The sequence below is a fragment of the Pipra filicauda genome, unplaced genomic scaffold (genome assembly GCF_003945595.2).
Source record: "Pipra filicauda isolate LSUMZ 115617 unplaced genomic scaffold, ASM394559v2 scaffold80_size11013439_pilon, whole genome shotgun sequence".
Lineage (NCBI taxonomy): Eukaryota > Metazoa > Chordata > Aves > Passeriformes > Pipridae > Pipra > Pipra filicauda.
The window spans coordinates 3462835-3480040 of record NW_024104987.1 but is presented as its reverse complement, the minus strand read 5'-3'; the positions used below and the strand labels follow the sequence as shown (position 1 = coordinate 3480040).

The 17206-nt window shown below is 44.1% G+C and overlaps 1 protein-coding gene across 1 annotated transcript; it reads left to right on the top strand.

Annotated features, from left to right (window-relative positions):
- Positions 1–3955: 3955 nt before the first annotated feature.
- On the top strand, positions 3956–11652 carry PSMD12 (proteasome 26S subunit, non-ATPase 12). The gene is made up of 11 exons (XM_027749718.2): positions 3956–4104; positions 6042–6101; positions 6314–6442; positions 7338–7445; positions 7725–7829; positions 8265–8414; positions 8557–8691; positions 9169–9281; positions 9642–9816; positions 10297–10374; positions 11204–11652. Exons 1-11 carry the CDS (start codon positions 3997–3999, stop codon positions 11411–11413), a joined length of 1371 nt encoding a protein of 456 aa, XP_027605519.1. The 5' UTR covers positions 3956–3996; the 3' UTR covers positions 11414–11652.
- The last annotated feature ends 5554 nt before the right edge of the window (positions 11653–17206 follow it).

Genomic DNA, 17206 nt, shown 5'->3' with positions numbered 1-17206 from the left:
GGGGGGGACCGGGCGGGCTCAGCGGGGCCGGGCCGCGGGGGCTCCGCGCTGCGCCCGCCGGAGCCTCCCGGGAGGGGGAACGGGCAGCGCCGAGCACGGAGAAACGGCGATTTTGGTTTATTCTTCCGCGAGGAGCTGTCGGGTTTTGGAAGTTTATTGCCCTGCGTGTGACCAGGCACCTTGCGAAGCGTTTGCGCCCCGTGAGCCCCGGGCTCGCAGCCGCCCCCCGGTACAAAGGAAAGGACAAGCGTGCGCTCGGTGCGGACACAGCACAGGATGTGGAGGCCTCACCCATTTCCCTTCTGGTCAGCCCTTTCGTTATCAGCCAGCACATTTTGCAGCACAAATAAAACCGCCCTTTTTTTTTTTTTCGGTATCGGGTTTTTTACTTTTAGATGCCACGCAGAAAGTTCAGTGAGAAAGCGCCTCCTTCCCAGTTGGACAATAAAGCCAGAGCCGTTTCAGGAGGGCTCCCCCCCTCCGTTAGTGTCAATTTGTTGTTGAAATCGGCTTTTAATGTGCTTGGGGGTTGTGTTTTTCAGAGACATTTACCTGTCATTAAGTTACACTTGAAATGCACTGGAACCTAATTCTGAAACTAGCTGAGAACCCCGAACTGTTACACAACCTCAGCATTTTATGCTTAAAATGCTCATCCTGCTGTTTCTCCTGTGCTCCCAGTGGCTCTAAAGCCATTCTCTGGATTGCAGAGAAGCGCTGTGACAGTAAGAGGAAAATACAAGGCACTGCACAGATAGTGGTAAAATATCCATCTGCATTTATGTATCAATTATTTGCAAAAAAAAAAAAAAAGTGATGAAATGCCGTATTTGGGACAGCTAAAGATGAATTTATGTCTACAGTGAAATGTGTGTTTCATAACAAGAAAGAGCAAAAACCCCTCAGAATTTTACTGGTTCTGGATGTACATTTCGGAGCTGTGGGTATAATTCTTAGCCCAGAGGACACAGTGCCATCTCCTGGAGCCAACTATGTCGCTTTGCCAGCCCCTTGCAATAATGGCACAATATTTCACATCCCTGCTTTCCCAGGGAAGTGCAAACACCTACACAAAGAAATAAAAAATCTGGGAGCTCTATTAACAGTCTGCATTTTCAACTGAGGTATGAACAATGTGTTTAATGAGACTTCTGTCTCAAATGTGACACAGCCATTTATAAATATGGAAACTGTGGCTATAATTGATAATGTTGGTACTGTATGTTCCTGAAATTCCAGGCAAAATAGCCAAGACAAGGCAATACCTTGTGATTCTCACTGCGAGAAGGACGTCGAGCTGCTGGAGTGAGTCCAGAGAAAGGAATGGAGCTGGGAAAAGGTCTGGAGCACAAGTCTTGTGAGGAGCTGGCAGGGTTCAGCCTGGAGAAAAGGAGGCTCAGGGGGAACCTTCTCACTCTCTATACCTCCCTGACAGGAGGCTGTGGCCACGTGAGGGTCAGGCTCTGCTCCCAGGGAACAAGGGCCAGGATGAGAGGAAATGGCCTCAGGCTGCCAGGGGAGGTTTAGATTGGACACTGGGAAAAATCTCTTCACAGCAGTGGAACAAGCTGTCCAGGGAAGTGGGGGAGTCACCATCCCTGGAAGCGTTAAAAAAGTGTGTGGATGTGGCACTTGAGGACATTGTGGTGCTGCTGGGTTGACAGTTGGACTTGATGATCTCAAAGGTCTTTTACAACCTTAACGATTGTGTGATTCTGTGATATTACCCAGAGAGGAGAGTTAATCCAAATTCAGATCTAAAACACCCACTTCAGTTTTAAGTGATTTGCTGGTGGCTTCATACATTGGGAACAATATTTCTGTGTTTCTGCTGAAAAGCAGCATAAAAACCTGAACTTCTTTACATGGGGCCTTGATGCTACCCAGTTACAGGCAGGGACACTGATTTCAATAAAACCTTGAGAAAGACTTAAACCAGTTTATCACCTATTACGTGCTTTCAACGTAAACCAAACCTTATAGCTCTGTGTACAATAACAAAGTCTGCAGATCTGTGGAAAGCAGTGTATCAAATCCAGAAGCTGCTTAAAAAGGAAAACAAAACTACTTCCTATACCTGCAGTCACCCCAAACTTACTGCCAGAGGCACAGCTCAGTCTTGTGCTGGCTGCACATGCACATTGGATAAAAGCAGTGACCTAAGGATGTCCCTTACCACTCCCCACTGTGATGACTGTCCCCAGCCTCTCTACATGCACCATTTCCCAGGAGATATGCTAAGACAGAAAACTTCCAGCTCCCACTGGCCAGGCAGTGCCTGCCTCAATTTTGGGTCTTTGATTTCCACGAACTGGCAGAAATTACTACTCTTAACACCCTCTCTACGCTCAGTTGTGAAAATGAGACATTTTTCACTCATCTTTCATTTCTGCCCTGAGGGGAAAAAGCCCATATGTTAAATCATGCTGAGTATGAACTCCAGATGGACTCGTGTCAGCAAAGTGTTGCTTCAGAATAAGAGACAGCAAAAGCCGAGCTGTTTTTTGCGTGTTTTGCTAAGGACTTTTGAATAAAAATTTAGAGGATTTTTTAGCCGTCCAGGAAGTCTGCATTGGAGGCAAAAGCTGCCTCCTTGTCCCCCAGCAAACCCATATAGGTAAAGGAAAACAACAGTTGCAGTATGGATTCATTCTCTTCCTCTTTCACTCGCTGTCTGAACCAAATTACAGTGTATGGGACTACGCTCAATTAGATTAGTGTGTGACTTTCAACTTCCCTGGAAGGCATAGCTCACAATCCGTGAGCTGTAAAATTATACTAATATTACAGTGAGCTAAAGGAATGAGATTTTAAAAATCAAAAGCTCTGTAAAAATTTGTAAATGGCCAGTTAAGAAAGAACAACTGATACACTCCGAGTGACACGTGCATGTATTTTCAGTACTTAGGTCAATTAAAATCAGCTAACAATGATTAAAGATAATGGATAAATTGTGTTAGGGGACTTTTAAAATCAAGTTTGAGTTCAAACAGAAAGTGATTCATGGCCCACGGTCTGTGCTGTGCTAATTGGAAGGCATGCATCAGACACAGTTGCAAAATACAATATTAGAGCTCTGAATCCATTTAATTGAATTACTCTGAATTTACAACAGTTCAGCAGATGTAGGAACTCAGTCTTAATTCTGTCAACTAAAGATTCAAAACAGTTATGTCAAACACCCCTTTGGCACATTGTATTGGTCCATGTGCAGCATAGTCTCAAAGTAACACAATGCAAAATGTAATTTTGTGGTAACTTATTCTTTCTGGGAATCTTAAATAACATCCAAAGATTCCCATGGTAGGGGGTCGGAACAAGATGATTTTAAGGTCCCTTCCAACCCAACCCTTTCTGTGATTCTGATTCAGGGCATTCACTGCTCAGTGTTTCTTTCTGAGTTGTTTGCTTGCAAACACGAGGGAGTTTTTCTGAATTTCTTCAGGGAATGAAACTTCTGTAGTGTGTGACAGTGCGTTGGGAGCTGATGGCAACCTACCTGCACAGGCATGGCTTCAACATCTCACAGACGGGTGCGGGGGGTTTCAGATCCCCTCAGAGGGGTGGATTGAGCGGGGAATCCCCTCAGAGGGGAGTGCTTATAGGGGCAGATTCCCTCAGAGAGTAGGGGGTTTTAGATCGGCTCGGGTGGATCTCAGATCCCCTCAGAGGTGGGTGGCGATCCGTGTCCCTTCAGAGGGTTGGGGGGGTCTCCGATCCCCTCAGGGGCTCGGGAGGTCTCGGATTCCCTCAGGGGGTCTCAGGTCCCCTCAGGGGGTCTCCGATCCCCCACAGGCTCGTGAGGGGCGGTTCCCTCAGCTGTGGCTCCGCCCCCTCAGCTGTGGCTCCTCCCCCTCCGCGGGTCCTGGTGCGCCCGGGGGTGTCCTCGGCAGCGCCTGCCTGGCGCGGCGCGGGGCCCTTGTTGGGGCTGCCCCCGGCGCGCCTGCGCGCGGGCCCGGCCGGTTCCGGTGGGCGCTGAGGCGGCGGAGCGCGGCCATGGCGGAGGGCGGCGCGGAGCGGGCCGACGGCCGCATCGTCAAGATGGAGGTGGATTACAGCGCCACCGTGGACCAGCGCCTGCCCGAGTGCGAGCGGCTGGCGCAGGTGAGGCGGGAGGCGAGCCCGGCGCGGCGGACGGGCTGAGTCATGGCGCGCTAGGCCGCGCGGGGCAGAGCTGCGGCCGCGTCCTGCCCCCCCGGAGCGGTGCTGAGGGGGCCCAGAGAGGGACCTCCGTGCCGGGCTGGGGAAGGGGAGGAGAGGGACGGCTCCGCTGTTTCAGGGCTCTGTGGGAGGTTGGTGCCCAGCAGAGGGTGGTGGGGCACTGAACAGGCTCCCCAGGGCAGTGGTCACGGCCCCAAGGCTGCCAGAGCTCAGGGAATGTTTGGACAACGCTGTGAGGCACAGAGTGGGCTTGTTGGGGTGACCTGTGCAGGGCCAGGAGTTGGACTTCGATGGTCCTTTGGGTCCCTTCCAACTCGGGATATTCTGTGATTCTCAGGCGGGAGGAGCTGTCGGGTGAGGGGAGGGCCTGAGTCCCTCACAAGGGGTACAGCCCTTCCCTCTGCCCCTGCCCGGGCACACGCGGGCTTGGTTGCTCATCCTGCGCCACCGCTGCCTTCCTGTGACTGGTCCCGGGTCAGGCTGGCCAGGCAGCGCTTGGCATCCCTAAACTCGGGGATGTGCGAGCCCTGAAAGGCTGGAATGCAGGGGCAGGGCCAGGGCAGGCTCTGGGGTGCCTCGCTCGGCTCAGCAGCCGTGTCTGTGCCCCCGCCTGTGACCGCAGGGTGTGTTACCGGTGGGGTCGTAGCGGTGATCGTGCACACGGTGTGTCTTAAGGACTTTTTTATAAAGGACTTGTTCTGTAGCTTGGAGATTCCTGTGCATCTCAGACCTCAGAACAGACAGAGTCACAGAATCAGAATGGATTGGGTTAGAAGGGGCCTTCAAGACCATCCCGTTCCACCCCCTGCTGTGAGCAGGGACACCTTCCACTAGACCAGGTTGCTCAGAGCTCGATCCAGCCTGGCCTTGGACACTTCCAGGGATGGGGCAGCCACAGCTTCCCTGGTGTTGCAGTTTGCTGTCCCAGTAGGATGGATCTGACTCTTTATGTGCTGCAAATGCTCCACTCCATCCCTGCATCTTGTGAAAGCTGCTGTCCTGTGCAGCAGTTGTACTTATCTTAAGGCTTAGACTGTCCTGAGACCACTGTGTGGAGAGCAGGCACAGGGGTTTTGTGCCACGGGCCCAGCTCTGTGTAGGAATGGACTCCATGGCCATGTTTCATCCTGCACAACAGGTAAATTCCGTGGCAGTAAGAGCACATCCCTCACAAACATTGTGTGTAAAAAGATTTCAGTAGGGTAGCTACATTTCAGAAACAAATATGATTTTCTCTGGTTTTTTACTCATTTTCTACTTCTAACCTTTTTGAGTTTTTTGCAGCCCCGCCATTGCCATGGACTGATACAAAGTCAGCCATACTAAAATTTTTGCAAGATGTTCTCTAGGAATTACAATTTAGGACTAAAAGTACACTCTGATATCTTTAACTCCCCTAAGCAAAGGCATATATAGTTCTCAACCCCCTGCCAAAAAGGCAGGACTACTGTAATTCCATGTAGTTTATGCTTTGTGTAATACTCTGTAATTAAGATATGATGGATGTGGATGAAAGTAATAGTAGAACAATTTTTTTGGTCGAGGTGTTTAATTGCATTTCTGTTCTCACTTAAAGCTCCGTTTTGGCCAGGGAAGAAATGAGTGAATGTGAGCTCACCAAACCTGTCTGGAACCTGCCAGGTTTCTCTCTCAAGGCAGACAACTCAGAGCATGTGTTGTGCAAAAATGAAACTGTTATTATTTATTCTTTGTGTAGAACCCTGGATTTAAAGTTGGTGCTGTGTGTGTTTCCTGAGAAATGAAAAATGAACGTACAGGCTGGTCTGTTGTTTTTACTTAGATGAGAATTAGAGCTGCTCTCAGTTTAAACTGAATTATGTTCTTCATTCGTGGCGTTGATTCTTTGCCTGTCTTATTAGGAAGGAAGATTGCAAGAAGTCATTGAAAACCTTCTCTCCTTGGAAAAGCAAACACGGACGGTGAGTAGGACGTGGTGATTCTGGGATGTCCTACACAGCCCTTGTTCCTGTGTTAAAGTCAGGAGGGGACTTGGAGTCTCAGTCTTGCATTTCTTTAGAAAGCAAATCACTGAGGCCAGACACAGTGATTATTGCCTTTGTGTGGCAGAAGTGCAGGTGCTGGAGGGGCTGCAGGTCCACCCCACCTCTGACGTGCTCTTGGTTTGTTCCAGGCGTCTGACATGGTCTCCACATCCCGCATCCTGGTTGCCATAGTGAAAATGTGTTACGAAGCAAAAGACTGGGATGCTCTTAATGAAAATATTATTCTTCTATCAAAGAGGAGAAGTCAGTTAAAACAGGTGAGTTTAATCCTTTGAGACAAAGAATAAAACTCCGTTTGGAGCTGTATTATGTATCTGATTCCCCCTGTGTGTAGGGACTTTGTGTTTAAAGATGATGATTCATCTTTATACTCTTCTACACTCTTATTTTTTCATGTTCAGATGTACATTAAACAGAATTACTGCAGTTTGTTGTGATCAGATAAGGTGTGTGCTTCACATGCTTCCTTTTGTAACTGTCATACTTTGGCATTCAGTCCTGTGTGAGAAATCAGCTGTCAGGATGGCTGAAAGCACTTGCATTTAGAAAAGTGCAAAGTTTATTGCACTCTGTGTTTAGAGTGGCTCAATTAGAAGTCAGCAACAGGCAATTTTAATGGCATTGTTTAGGAAGAAAAAGGTTACTTATCAATGTGCAGAAACATTAGGAGTGTATATAAAAGCATCAGTGAGAAATAATCACCCCTCTTCCTTCCCTTCCTGAGGAATCTGCAGGTGCCCTAAGGAGAAGGGTTGGTGTACACAGTTAAGAGAAGATACATCTCTCAGCCATGCAGGTCTTAGGGCGAACAGAAGTTCTGCCAGTGCATGTGAGAATTGTGTGGATTTGGCAGAGGAGGAGGAGCTGCTTTTCAGGAGAGAACTGAATGCAGTGGATTATTTTGAATATCATTGGAAAAACTGAGATGAAGGAGATGACAGAACAGCATCACATTTGACCTGTAGCATCAGTCACTGGTGTCATTTAACAGCTCTTTGTGAACCAAAGGCAGGAGATGGATCTTGGGTGCTTTTTGTTGAAATGAGTCTCCTCAGTTCGAAATGACATTATTACTTACCTGAGTGTTACAGTTTGACTCCATTTGGGAAATCTAAAACCACAGTGTGTTTTTCCTTTCTCTTTTCATACCAGGCAGTTGCTAAAATGGTCCAGCAGTGCTGCACTTACGTCGAAGAAATCACAGACTTGCCAGTCAAACTGCGCTTAATCGACACGTTGCGAATGGTGACAGAAGGAAAAGTAAGAGTTTGTTTTAAGACTGCATGTCTGAAAGGTAGAATAAAAATGTTCACCTTCTTTAAAAGCGTAGCTCCTTAACATTATTTGGTCCAAATATCAACTATGCATAGTATTTTTTCAGTGTGTATTGTGGATAATGCCAGTGTGGAGTATGGATACACAACAAATTAATTGGTTGTGTGACACATCAAATACATTTCTTGGTGGGGCTGCAGGCTTAGAGTTTGCACTCTGCTTTAGAGAATTCCAGTAAAGTTTAAACTTTATTTATGATGTCAGATCTACGTGGAGATTGAACGCGCTCGCCTGACAAAGACTCTGGCAACAATAAAGGAGCAGAACGGGGAAGTGAAAGAAGCTGCCTCCATTCTGCAAGAACTGCAGGTAATACCTTGGAACTTAAAATTGCATCAGCACCAGCAATTAATTCTGACTGTTCTGAGATGAGTGTTTAGAAACTGCATCAGGTACGTCTGCAGAAGTGCCTGGAATGAGATGAACTGTTATTGGTGAAGGTGTAATTCAGCTGTAACTGCTTTTGTTACTCTCATGGGTTGAGTTCCATAGAGTATTTTCTACTTGGAAAGTAGAGTTCAGTTCTCTAGCTAGTGCATTGAGTTTAGCCTTAGTGGATTCTTTGGTATAAATGGGGCCCATAATTAAAATGAAATAACATTTATTCCATTTTCACCTGCTCTATAATAGCTTTTTTCTGTTGTTTTCTTTTGGTGTGTCCCCCCTCCAAACAACTCCCACCCTTCTGGCACAGCTAAGACTTGATTTGACTTTGAGTGTTAAATAGTTACATTTTCATTTCAGGTGGAAACCTATGGTTCAATGGAAAAGAAAGAACGTGTAGAATTTATCTTGGAGCAGATGAGACTCTGTCTAGCTGTAAAAGACTATATTCGGACTCAAATTATCAGCAAAAAAATTAATACAAAGTTTTTCCAAGAAGAAAACACAGAAGTAAGTCATGGGAGGATTTCTTTTTCTCCCTCCCCAACTCCAATTTTTATCTGACTTACCTCTCTTCAGGACCAAGTGTATTTCTGGGATCCAGTTGAATTTCCTTTACGTGTATTAATTTGACTCTTTGATACTGTTTCAGAAACTAAAGTTGAAATACTACAACCTAATGATCCAGCTGGATCAACATGAAGGCTCCTACCTCTCCATCTGCAAGCACTACAGAGCCATTTATGACACTCCCTGTATCCAGGCTGAAAGTGAAAAGTGGCAACAGGTAAAAAACTTCACATACCAAATATCTGTATTTCCATGTGGCAAATCCTCATTTCTTACCAGATCAATGTGCAGCAGATGAAATAACTCCCCAGTCTGTTCTGAGTTTGGTTTTCTTTAATGGCTGTACTAACAAATTGGCTAGTTGAAAACAGATATGATAAAGTTGATTTCAAAAGAATATTTATGACCAGCATCTTCATTATATTGTCTTTGAAATCTCCAGAAAGTCTTGTGTGTTTTATAGAAGTGCAGAGATTATATAAAACTGTGCTAGTGTGGTCTGAATGGTACAGTTGTGTGTGCAGTACAGATATCACATGTTTGAAAAGGGTTTTTTTTTCATATATTAAATACTAGAATTTTAGTTGACCTGTATCAATTAAAATGCATCACTGTGAGTAAGGATTTGTTTCTGCAGATGGCATCACTTTCCTCTTAACTTAATGGGCAAAACCCACTTTTTTCTCTTAAACAGGCACTGAAGAGTGTTGTTCTTTATGTTATTCTTTCACCTTATGACAATGAACAATCTGATCTGGTGCACAGAATTAGTAGTGACAAAAAGCTAGAAGAAATCCCCAAGTATAAGTAAGTGTTTCTAATAAACAATTCTTAGATGAAAGAAAAATGTCTCTCTCTAACAGTGCAAGTGAAATCTCTTTAAGCAACTCAGAATTTAAGGGTGCGTGAAAAATACTGTAAAAATGTCATGATTGTGCAACTTGTACATGAACATAGATATCTCTTTATAAGAGATTTTTTTTTATTAGAAATACAGTCTGATTTGAGCTGTCTCCTGACAGCATGAAGTATCAGAGAACATTCAAGAACAATGAATATTCATGTTAATAAAAATAAAACATTTCAAATCATGCCTTTGATCTATTGTAAGTATGAACTAAGCCTTATTAATACAGGATTGTAATCCAACTTTACTAAACCCTTTAGAGACCTCCTAAAACTGTTTACCACCATGGAGCTGATGCGGTGGAGTGCCCTAGTTGAAGAATATGGGAAAGAGTTGAGAGAAGGATCCCTTGACAGTCCTGCAACAGATGTTTTTGGGTGTACAGAGGAAGGTGAAAAGAGATGGAAAGATTTAAAGAACAGAGTTGTGGAACATGTAAGTCTGACTGTAGCTGTGTACTCAGTGCCTTGGCTAAAACTGCTTTTTGCTTCCTGTATTTTAATAACAAAGAAAATCAAAAAAGTAGGGAGTGAAGCAGCAGATAAGGTGCCTTTTCTTTGTGTTGTGGTTCAACACTTTATTTGCTTGTATATCTTTCTGGCACAGTTGCCAGAAAAAAGAGCATATTGCACTCATATAGCATTCACATTTCAATAGAACAGAAACTTTAAAGTCTTGCTTTGTTTTAAATTCATAATTGGTTGATTTCTTTTCTTAAGAATTTGTCACATAGGGATTTTCATACCTTTTATTACAAAAGAGCTGTTTGTTCACAACTCCCTCACACACCCCATGCTGGACTGCAGTTAGAGCACTACAGTTCCTAATCTGCTTTTAACGTGGACTTTTATATTTTGCAGCCTGCTTCAATTATTTTTTGCACATAACCCTCTACTCTGAACACTTTTATTCCAGAATATTAGAATAATGGCTAAATATTATACCAGAATTACAATGAAGAGAATGGCACAGCTCTTGGATCTGTCCGTTGATGTAAGTGTTGCTTTGCTTCTCCTTCTTTCCTAAGGGGTATGGAATTGTGTGTGTGGCTGTGTTTGTGGCAAAAATGTGAGTATTCAACAGAGGAATATTCTTGTTGATTTGATTTTGTGCCTTTATGGGAGGTAGAAAGGTGTTCTTTACTCCAGGCAGAGCTCTGTTTCGTGATACCAGTGCCCATAAGGCAAAAGCTGCTCTTAAAAACTCGTTTATATTCAAGGTCTTGTTTAAATGCTGGAGTTTCTTGTGTTTCAGTGTTAAAAAGTTCTTGTCAATTGGTGATTAAAACCAACTGAAGACACAGAAAGGTTCCTCACCTTTCAATGTCCCTGGTCAGAGGTGGAGGTACTTTGGGAACACAGGGTGGAGTGGTCTCCCTGCCATCCCCCTTTGTGCTTGCAAGAGCTTTTTAAAGAGAATGACACATCGTGGCATATTGGTATTTTGACTGCCCTGCTGCCTTTTCATTAAATCTGCTTTTCCACAAACTCATAATAACCCTTTTTTTTTCCAGTGGTCAGTAGTTCACAGAGACTTTCCTCTCCCTTGCTTGTCACGTGGCTCGCTTTCATATCTGTGCAGCCAAGTACTCCAAAGTGTAGAAGTCTGTATTAAATTTTTAATTTTTAATTTCATGGGAGATAATCAGATATAGGTCAAATGGAAAAAAAAAAGTTTTTAAAGTGCAATATTGTTACAACTATATTTCTGTTAGGTATAACAGAAGTCTTGTTCCTGGTGCTTTTGTGCTGTCTGGGAGAAATTCTGATGTTTTGTAGCTAAAAATGCTATTAATTTGACTCAGTGCTGTTTGTCTTTCCAGGAATCGGAGGAGTTCCTGTCTAACCTAGTAGTTAATAAGACCATCTTTGCTAAAGTAGACAGGCTGGCAGGAATTATCAATTTCCAGAGGCCTAAGGACCCCAACAATATTCTCAATGACTGGTCTCACAAGCTCAACTCCCTCATGGCCCTAGTTAACAAAACCACACATCTCATTGCCAAAGAAGAGATGATCCATAACCTGCAGTAAGGTGCCTCAATAATCTCAGTGCTTTTAAAGAAGGCATTAAATCTTCATAATAGAGACTATTATTACAAGTGTGTATATGGTTTGTTTTCTCCCTGTCAAGCCTTCCTGGTCTAAAATTTAGAACATAATTCTGAAATTCCCGTTGACAATTAAGTTCCCTTGATTATTCATTCAGTTGTTAAATGTTTTTGCTACAATTGGTGAAAGAACATAATAAAACTGTATTGCCTGTATAACAATAGTCTTGTGATTTCTTTTTTTCCACGTGTACCTTTACCTGTCTAACACATAATTCTGTGGTTATTTCATTACAGGACTGTTTTTGAGGCTGTGATTGAGAGGATTTACTGTAAATAATAAAATCTAGGGGTTTACAGTGAGGTAACTTATTGTAAAGTTAAGATACTGTTTGAACAAAATTCTGGATGTTTATGCTTAAGAATAATGCTATTTCTTGTGATTTGGTGCTACAGTTAGACTTTATTAATTAATTCTGAACTGACAGAGCAATCAATTCCTGAGTAAGTACCTAAATCTTGTCTGTTTGGTGCAAGTCACTAATTTTCCCTGTTTTGTTGTTATACTTTTTAATGGCTACAATAGCAATTAATCAGTTACTTTGAAGCTTCTGCTTCTCATCATAAATGTGATATGTTCAGAGAAGAAAATGCCCTATTTATTATTTGCTTTTACCCTCTGTAATGGAGGGAAGCTGTGGACTTTTCCCCATGTCCCTGATCTGTTTTTTTTAAGGAGGTAAAATAGCACAGATAGTATAGTAAGAATCAATGGAACTCTGCTTGAATTTGCTCTGGTTTTGAATGCTTTTTAATGCTAGCCATAACCACTCTGCTCATAATTAATTAGGTAGAGCCTCCAATTGTAAATGATGTATCGAGATGTGTTTAGATCCCATCTCTTCAGAAGGACACTGAACTTCATTCAGACCAACACTCTTATCATGTGAATACCCAGGAAGTCTGGAAACCAAGCAGGGATTTCGAGTGAGGGAGGTCTGTGAAGGCACAGGAAAAGATGGAAGCCTGTGAGCAGGTTTGCATTGGAAATGCAGACTTTGGACATACTTATGGGAGATTTGGGAATGTCATTTTGGAGGCTTGTAACTTTAAAAGCCCCACCAATCCAGCTCGCTGCACTTGAGCAACAAAAAAGCAGCTGAACTATCAGTGAGGGAAGGGAGAGAGAGGAGCAGCTGTTCAGAATGCACAGAATGCTCAGCATCTCACTTCCTAACTTGTATTATTGGAACAAGTTGTGTAAAACCTTGTCACAGCCCTGCCTGAGCGTGGGATGTTCTGGTTGTTGTGAGGCCTCAGTAACATAAGCAAACCTGGCTCCTGCCAGGATAAGGGACAGAGGAACTTAAACCCCAGCCAATGTGCTGGGAACAGGCAATAGCCATCAGAAAGGAGAACAATGGGTCATCAGGGGAAGTGGGAACTTGCCTCTCCCTGTTCTTATCATAAACATTTTCCTTCCATTTGCAATCTGGTCTGGAATCTTCAGCCCCAAGCTTTAAAGCTTATCCACTCTGATGCTTCTGCCAGATGAGATATGTTGGGCCTGTTTCCCCAGCCAGCCCTCTTGTCCTTTTTGTCCTGGAGTGGAATGGTTCAGTGTTCCTGGCCCTGCTTTCTGAGCTTCTTGCAGATTCTCCTTGCAAGAACTCCCTCTCTGGCCTGGCTCTATCCCTCTGTGCTGCTTTTGCTTGTATTTAGAGCATCAGTTTGTTGGGAGAAAGGAGGTGGTTTCTCCCCCCTCACAACTACTTTTTGCTGTCAGCACTGGAAAGAACTTACCTTTGGACAGTCCAGGTATCTCTTTAAAACTCGATTCAGAGGGACTGTGAAGGTTCACTTTCATGCTCTGTATTCATGCCAAAGATCCACAGTGATCAGGCTTTCTGCCTTTTGATCCAAAACAGAGTTTTGTTCTCACTTAAATCACCTTGGTCTTGTTTTGGAACATACTGCCCAAGGCAGGCTCCCTCCCTACCTCTGTCCTGAGTGAGACATTCCTGCTGTGTGCTGAGTGCTTGGTGCCAGAAGCAAGAATCCCTCAGGTTTCCCTCCCCACACATCACAGTTAGAAGTTTTAAAACAAGATTGTAGAATTATAGGCTGTAGGGTAAGTCCAACTGAGTGGAAAACAATCTATTTAGCCTGAAGTTTGGTTTTATTATTTCAGGGGGTTTTTGTTTGTTTGCAGACTACTGTGGATGAAAATGAAATGAGTATCTTGAGTCTCTCTGGACAAGGTTGCCATATTCAGATTCCTAAGAAAAAAGCTGTGAACTTTTGGTGCCAGGAAGGCAGATACATGTCAGCTAGAGCTCCTCCATGGGCAATTTAAAGGTCAGCATAAAGACATTCTGGCTTCTTTAAAAAAAAATGTACAGGGACCGAAGATCTTTGATCTTGATAGTGTGGGATCAAACCATCACATTACTCTGACCTTTGTAGTGTCTCTCTCCTCAGTGTACCCTCAACATCCCCTGATTGCTGGTTGCTTCTCAACACTCTCATTTTGTGGATCAAAGGAGAAATGCATTAGTTTGAGTATTACTTGCTCTAGAAATTGTATGTGTTTAAGGAGTTCACGTTGAAATATTACCCTTGGATAATTATGAAGTAAGATTAAAGTTGAGATCATCTGTTCATTAGAGGACTCTGGAGGAATTCCAGGGGAATTTTCCTGCTGGAAAATCAAAACTTGCTACTCTTCAGCCTAATAACCAGCCATTAATGGCAGCCTAGAAACAGTCTGCTTTATTGTTTAGTAAGGTTAAGAATTACTGTTGCTATCTAACCTCAGGTCTACCACTGCCTCGTTTGTGGCAGAGGGTAAACCACTTAACTTCTGTTCGTTTCCCATGACTGGTGCTTCTGAGGGAGTTCAAAAATTTATAGAGGTCCAGTGTGCTAAGACAATAAAAACATTGCTCCTCCTGTTGCAATCAGTCTGGCACTTCACTGAGAAGGGCCTCCTGTTGTTTTGTTCTCAGGGGTGAACGATCCGTTCAAGAAGCCTGGTGGGATGTTGGGCTGCAGGGTCAGGGAGGCAATTCCCTGCTGAACGTATCCTATTCTGTGCTTATTACTTTTACATGTTAATTGTAATGGGGTTTCCTGTATTAGACATCATGAGTGGGGCTGATTGAAAAATCAAGTTTTCTGTATTCAAGAAATGCCAGTTCCCAGAAACGGGAGGGAACTCGAGCAGAGAATGGAAATTGATTTTTCTGAATTTCCTGTGAAAACAGAAGTCTGAGGAGAAGGAAAAAAAAGCAGCAGTGTAAGTTTCAATTAAAACAGTTTTGTTTTGAAAATGCAGAAACCAAGCTGTAGCTGTGATTCCAAGCGTGCAGCCCATGGGTGAGCCAAGACTCCAGGGCTTTCTGGCTCCCAGCTCTCCATTAGCCCTGGAGCAAGTGAGGCTTTGAGTTCCCAACTCTTCCAGAATCTGTGCCACACCTTTCAGAGCTCTGCTCTGATCTTGGCCTCGTGGCAGGGAGCTGGGCAGTTCTGAGTGGCCCCAGCTTTTCAAACTCCTGCTTTTTGGCCAGGATCCTAAATTCTCCAAGGACCTGGGCATGGCTCCTTGCTCTGCAGAACAGGGAGAGGCCCTGTGAACCAGCATAATTTATGGAATCCTGACTAAAGAGTCAGGGACACAGGATCTGTTAGTGCTTCTGCACAGGCATTCCTTGCAGATCTGGTCCCTGGCAGGGTGGGCTTTCTAAACTTCCAGCAGGGAAGTGCAATTTGCAGATTGGAAAGATTTTGAAATCTTAAGAAGTGTAAAGTGGATCTGAGTTTGATATTGTTGGGGGTTTTTGTTTTTTAATTTTACTGTTATGACAAGTCCCTAGAAATATCACTGTTAGGCTTTTGAGGATCTGGCTCCTGTCAAGGCTCATGATGCTGAGTGGGAATTCCTTGGTTTTGTTCCTATCTCCTGCTTCCCCATTGTGCCTTTGGCATTCCTTACATTTCCAACATCCGCTCTTGCTTCTGTTCTGCTCCCTGACTCTGTGCCCAGCTGCTCCTGGTCTCCTTGGGCAGAGGTCTAGAACTGTGAGCTCTCCTCTTGTTCTGAAATCCCATGGGTGAGCAGAGCACATGGGGATTCCAGGAACTTGGGAAGTCTGGACAATTCTGGAAATGCAAGGCAGCACTCAGCACCCAACACATCTGGTTCTGTGCCTCGCCCAGTGCTGAGGGAACCTGGCTTGTCAACTCAGCCTGTGGAGTTGGGAATGATGTGTTGGATTGCAGAGGTTGGAAGCCAGAATTGCAGCTTCCACTGGGGTAAAACGGATCAAGGAGAGAGGAAGAGACATCTCATGGAGTTCCTCCCAGAGTAGCAGCTAATGGGATATACTTAGTTCCTTAAATTATCCTTTAATACTGTATTGAAACACATCACTGAAAGCCACACAAAGTCTCTTTCTTCCCATGTAGATGTGTAACCAGTTCCTGGGACATCCTGTTACAGCAGCACAGGAGGCAGAAAAGTGGCTCTGAAACCAAATTTAGTTTATTAAGGCCTTTTGGATTTGGGATCTCATCCCTCGAGCCAGTTGCTGTAGGATTCTCACTTTGAGCAGCATTTCCAAGGTTAACGAGCACTTGGAGCCCCAATTTGTTTTGGACTAACAGTCCTCATCTTTCTCTCTGGTAACAAAGACCTTGAAAGAGCTTGGAGGGGGCACCACATGGAAACAGGAGAGTTATTCCAACCTTGCAGGGCTTGGACAGAGCAGTGCTTGGCAGCCACTCTCTAGGAGCTGCTGGCTCCCTGTCCAGCCTCTGGCATGTCCACTGAGAGTTTATTCAATACCATTAACCAGTCCACAAAATAGGGTAAAACCTCCTTCATCAGGGGGCTGAGAGGGTTAATTTAAGTACCAAGATCATAAAAAGCAGTGGGTGCAAGGGCAGAGGCTCCACTTTATGTGTTACAGCACTTTTCCTGAGGTGGGGATTCCCTGTTCCCAGAGTCCTTCCCAGCTCCCTTCTGAGCTGTTCCTACAGGGCAGAGTTGCCACCTTTTTACAGCAGCCTTTGCCACTTGGTACTTTCAGCCTGGAACTTTAAATCACCAGAGACAAAGAGCAATAAAAACGGGGTCTGTCATTGAACAGATCCTTCTTCCTATAACTCAGTCACTGCCACACAGTTTTTTTCCTGGCACATCATAAAGAAATACACTCAGAACAAATGGGCTCAAAAAAAGCTTATGGGAAAAATAAACCCATCAAATTTCTGTCTTCTCCAATCTGAACTCCAGAGGATATATGTGTGTTTATATCTAAAAATATGCAGAGAATACAAATCCTATTTTCCACTGCTTTTAAAAAAAATTATCATTTATTTTAAAGAAAACCTTTGCATTTTATATCAGAAAAATTTATCAGTAATATAAAGCTCACTAGGAACAACCACAACCAACCTCCAAAAGGGACTAATTCCACTTCACCAACCTGGACTGAATGAGGCACAAAGTTAGATCCTAAACATGGTTTCAGCTTCATCTGATCCCCATTCCTTGCACAGTGCCCATGGAAAACACAAGTCACAGCTCTGGGGAGGTGTCTGAGGCAGGGGCAGCAGAGATGGCCTAGGGCAGGTTCTAGAGAGTGTTTGTATCCTCCTGAAATCCTGTCTCCTGGTTAGGCTGGGACCATGCACACTCCCCTCTGGCATGGCCCTGACCCAGGTAACTGTACTCCCAACCCTATTTCTAAAGTTGAATTAAAAAGTGGACTGA

Bases quoted from the DNA above. Each gene is read 5' to 3' on its own strand.
- PSMD12 (XM_027749718.2), top strand. From the start codon at position 3,997: ATGGCGGAGGGCGGCGCGGAGCGGGCCGACGGCCGCATCGTCAAGATG. The intron at 9,817-10,296 runs GTAAGTCTGACT...CTTTTATTCCAG, and splicing joins AGAACAGAGTTGTGGAACAT to AATATTAGAATAATGGCTAA. The intron at 10,375-11,203 runs GTAAGTGTTGCT...TTGTCTTTCCAG, and splicing joins TCTTGGATCTGTCCGTTGAT to GAATCGGAGGAGTTCCTGTC.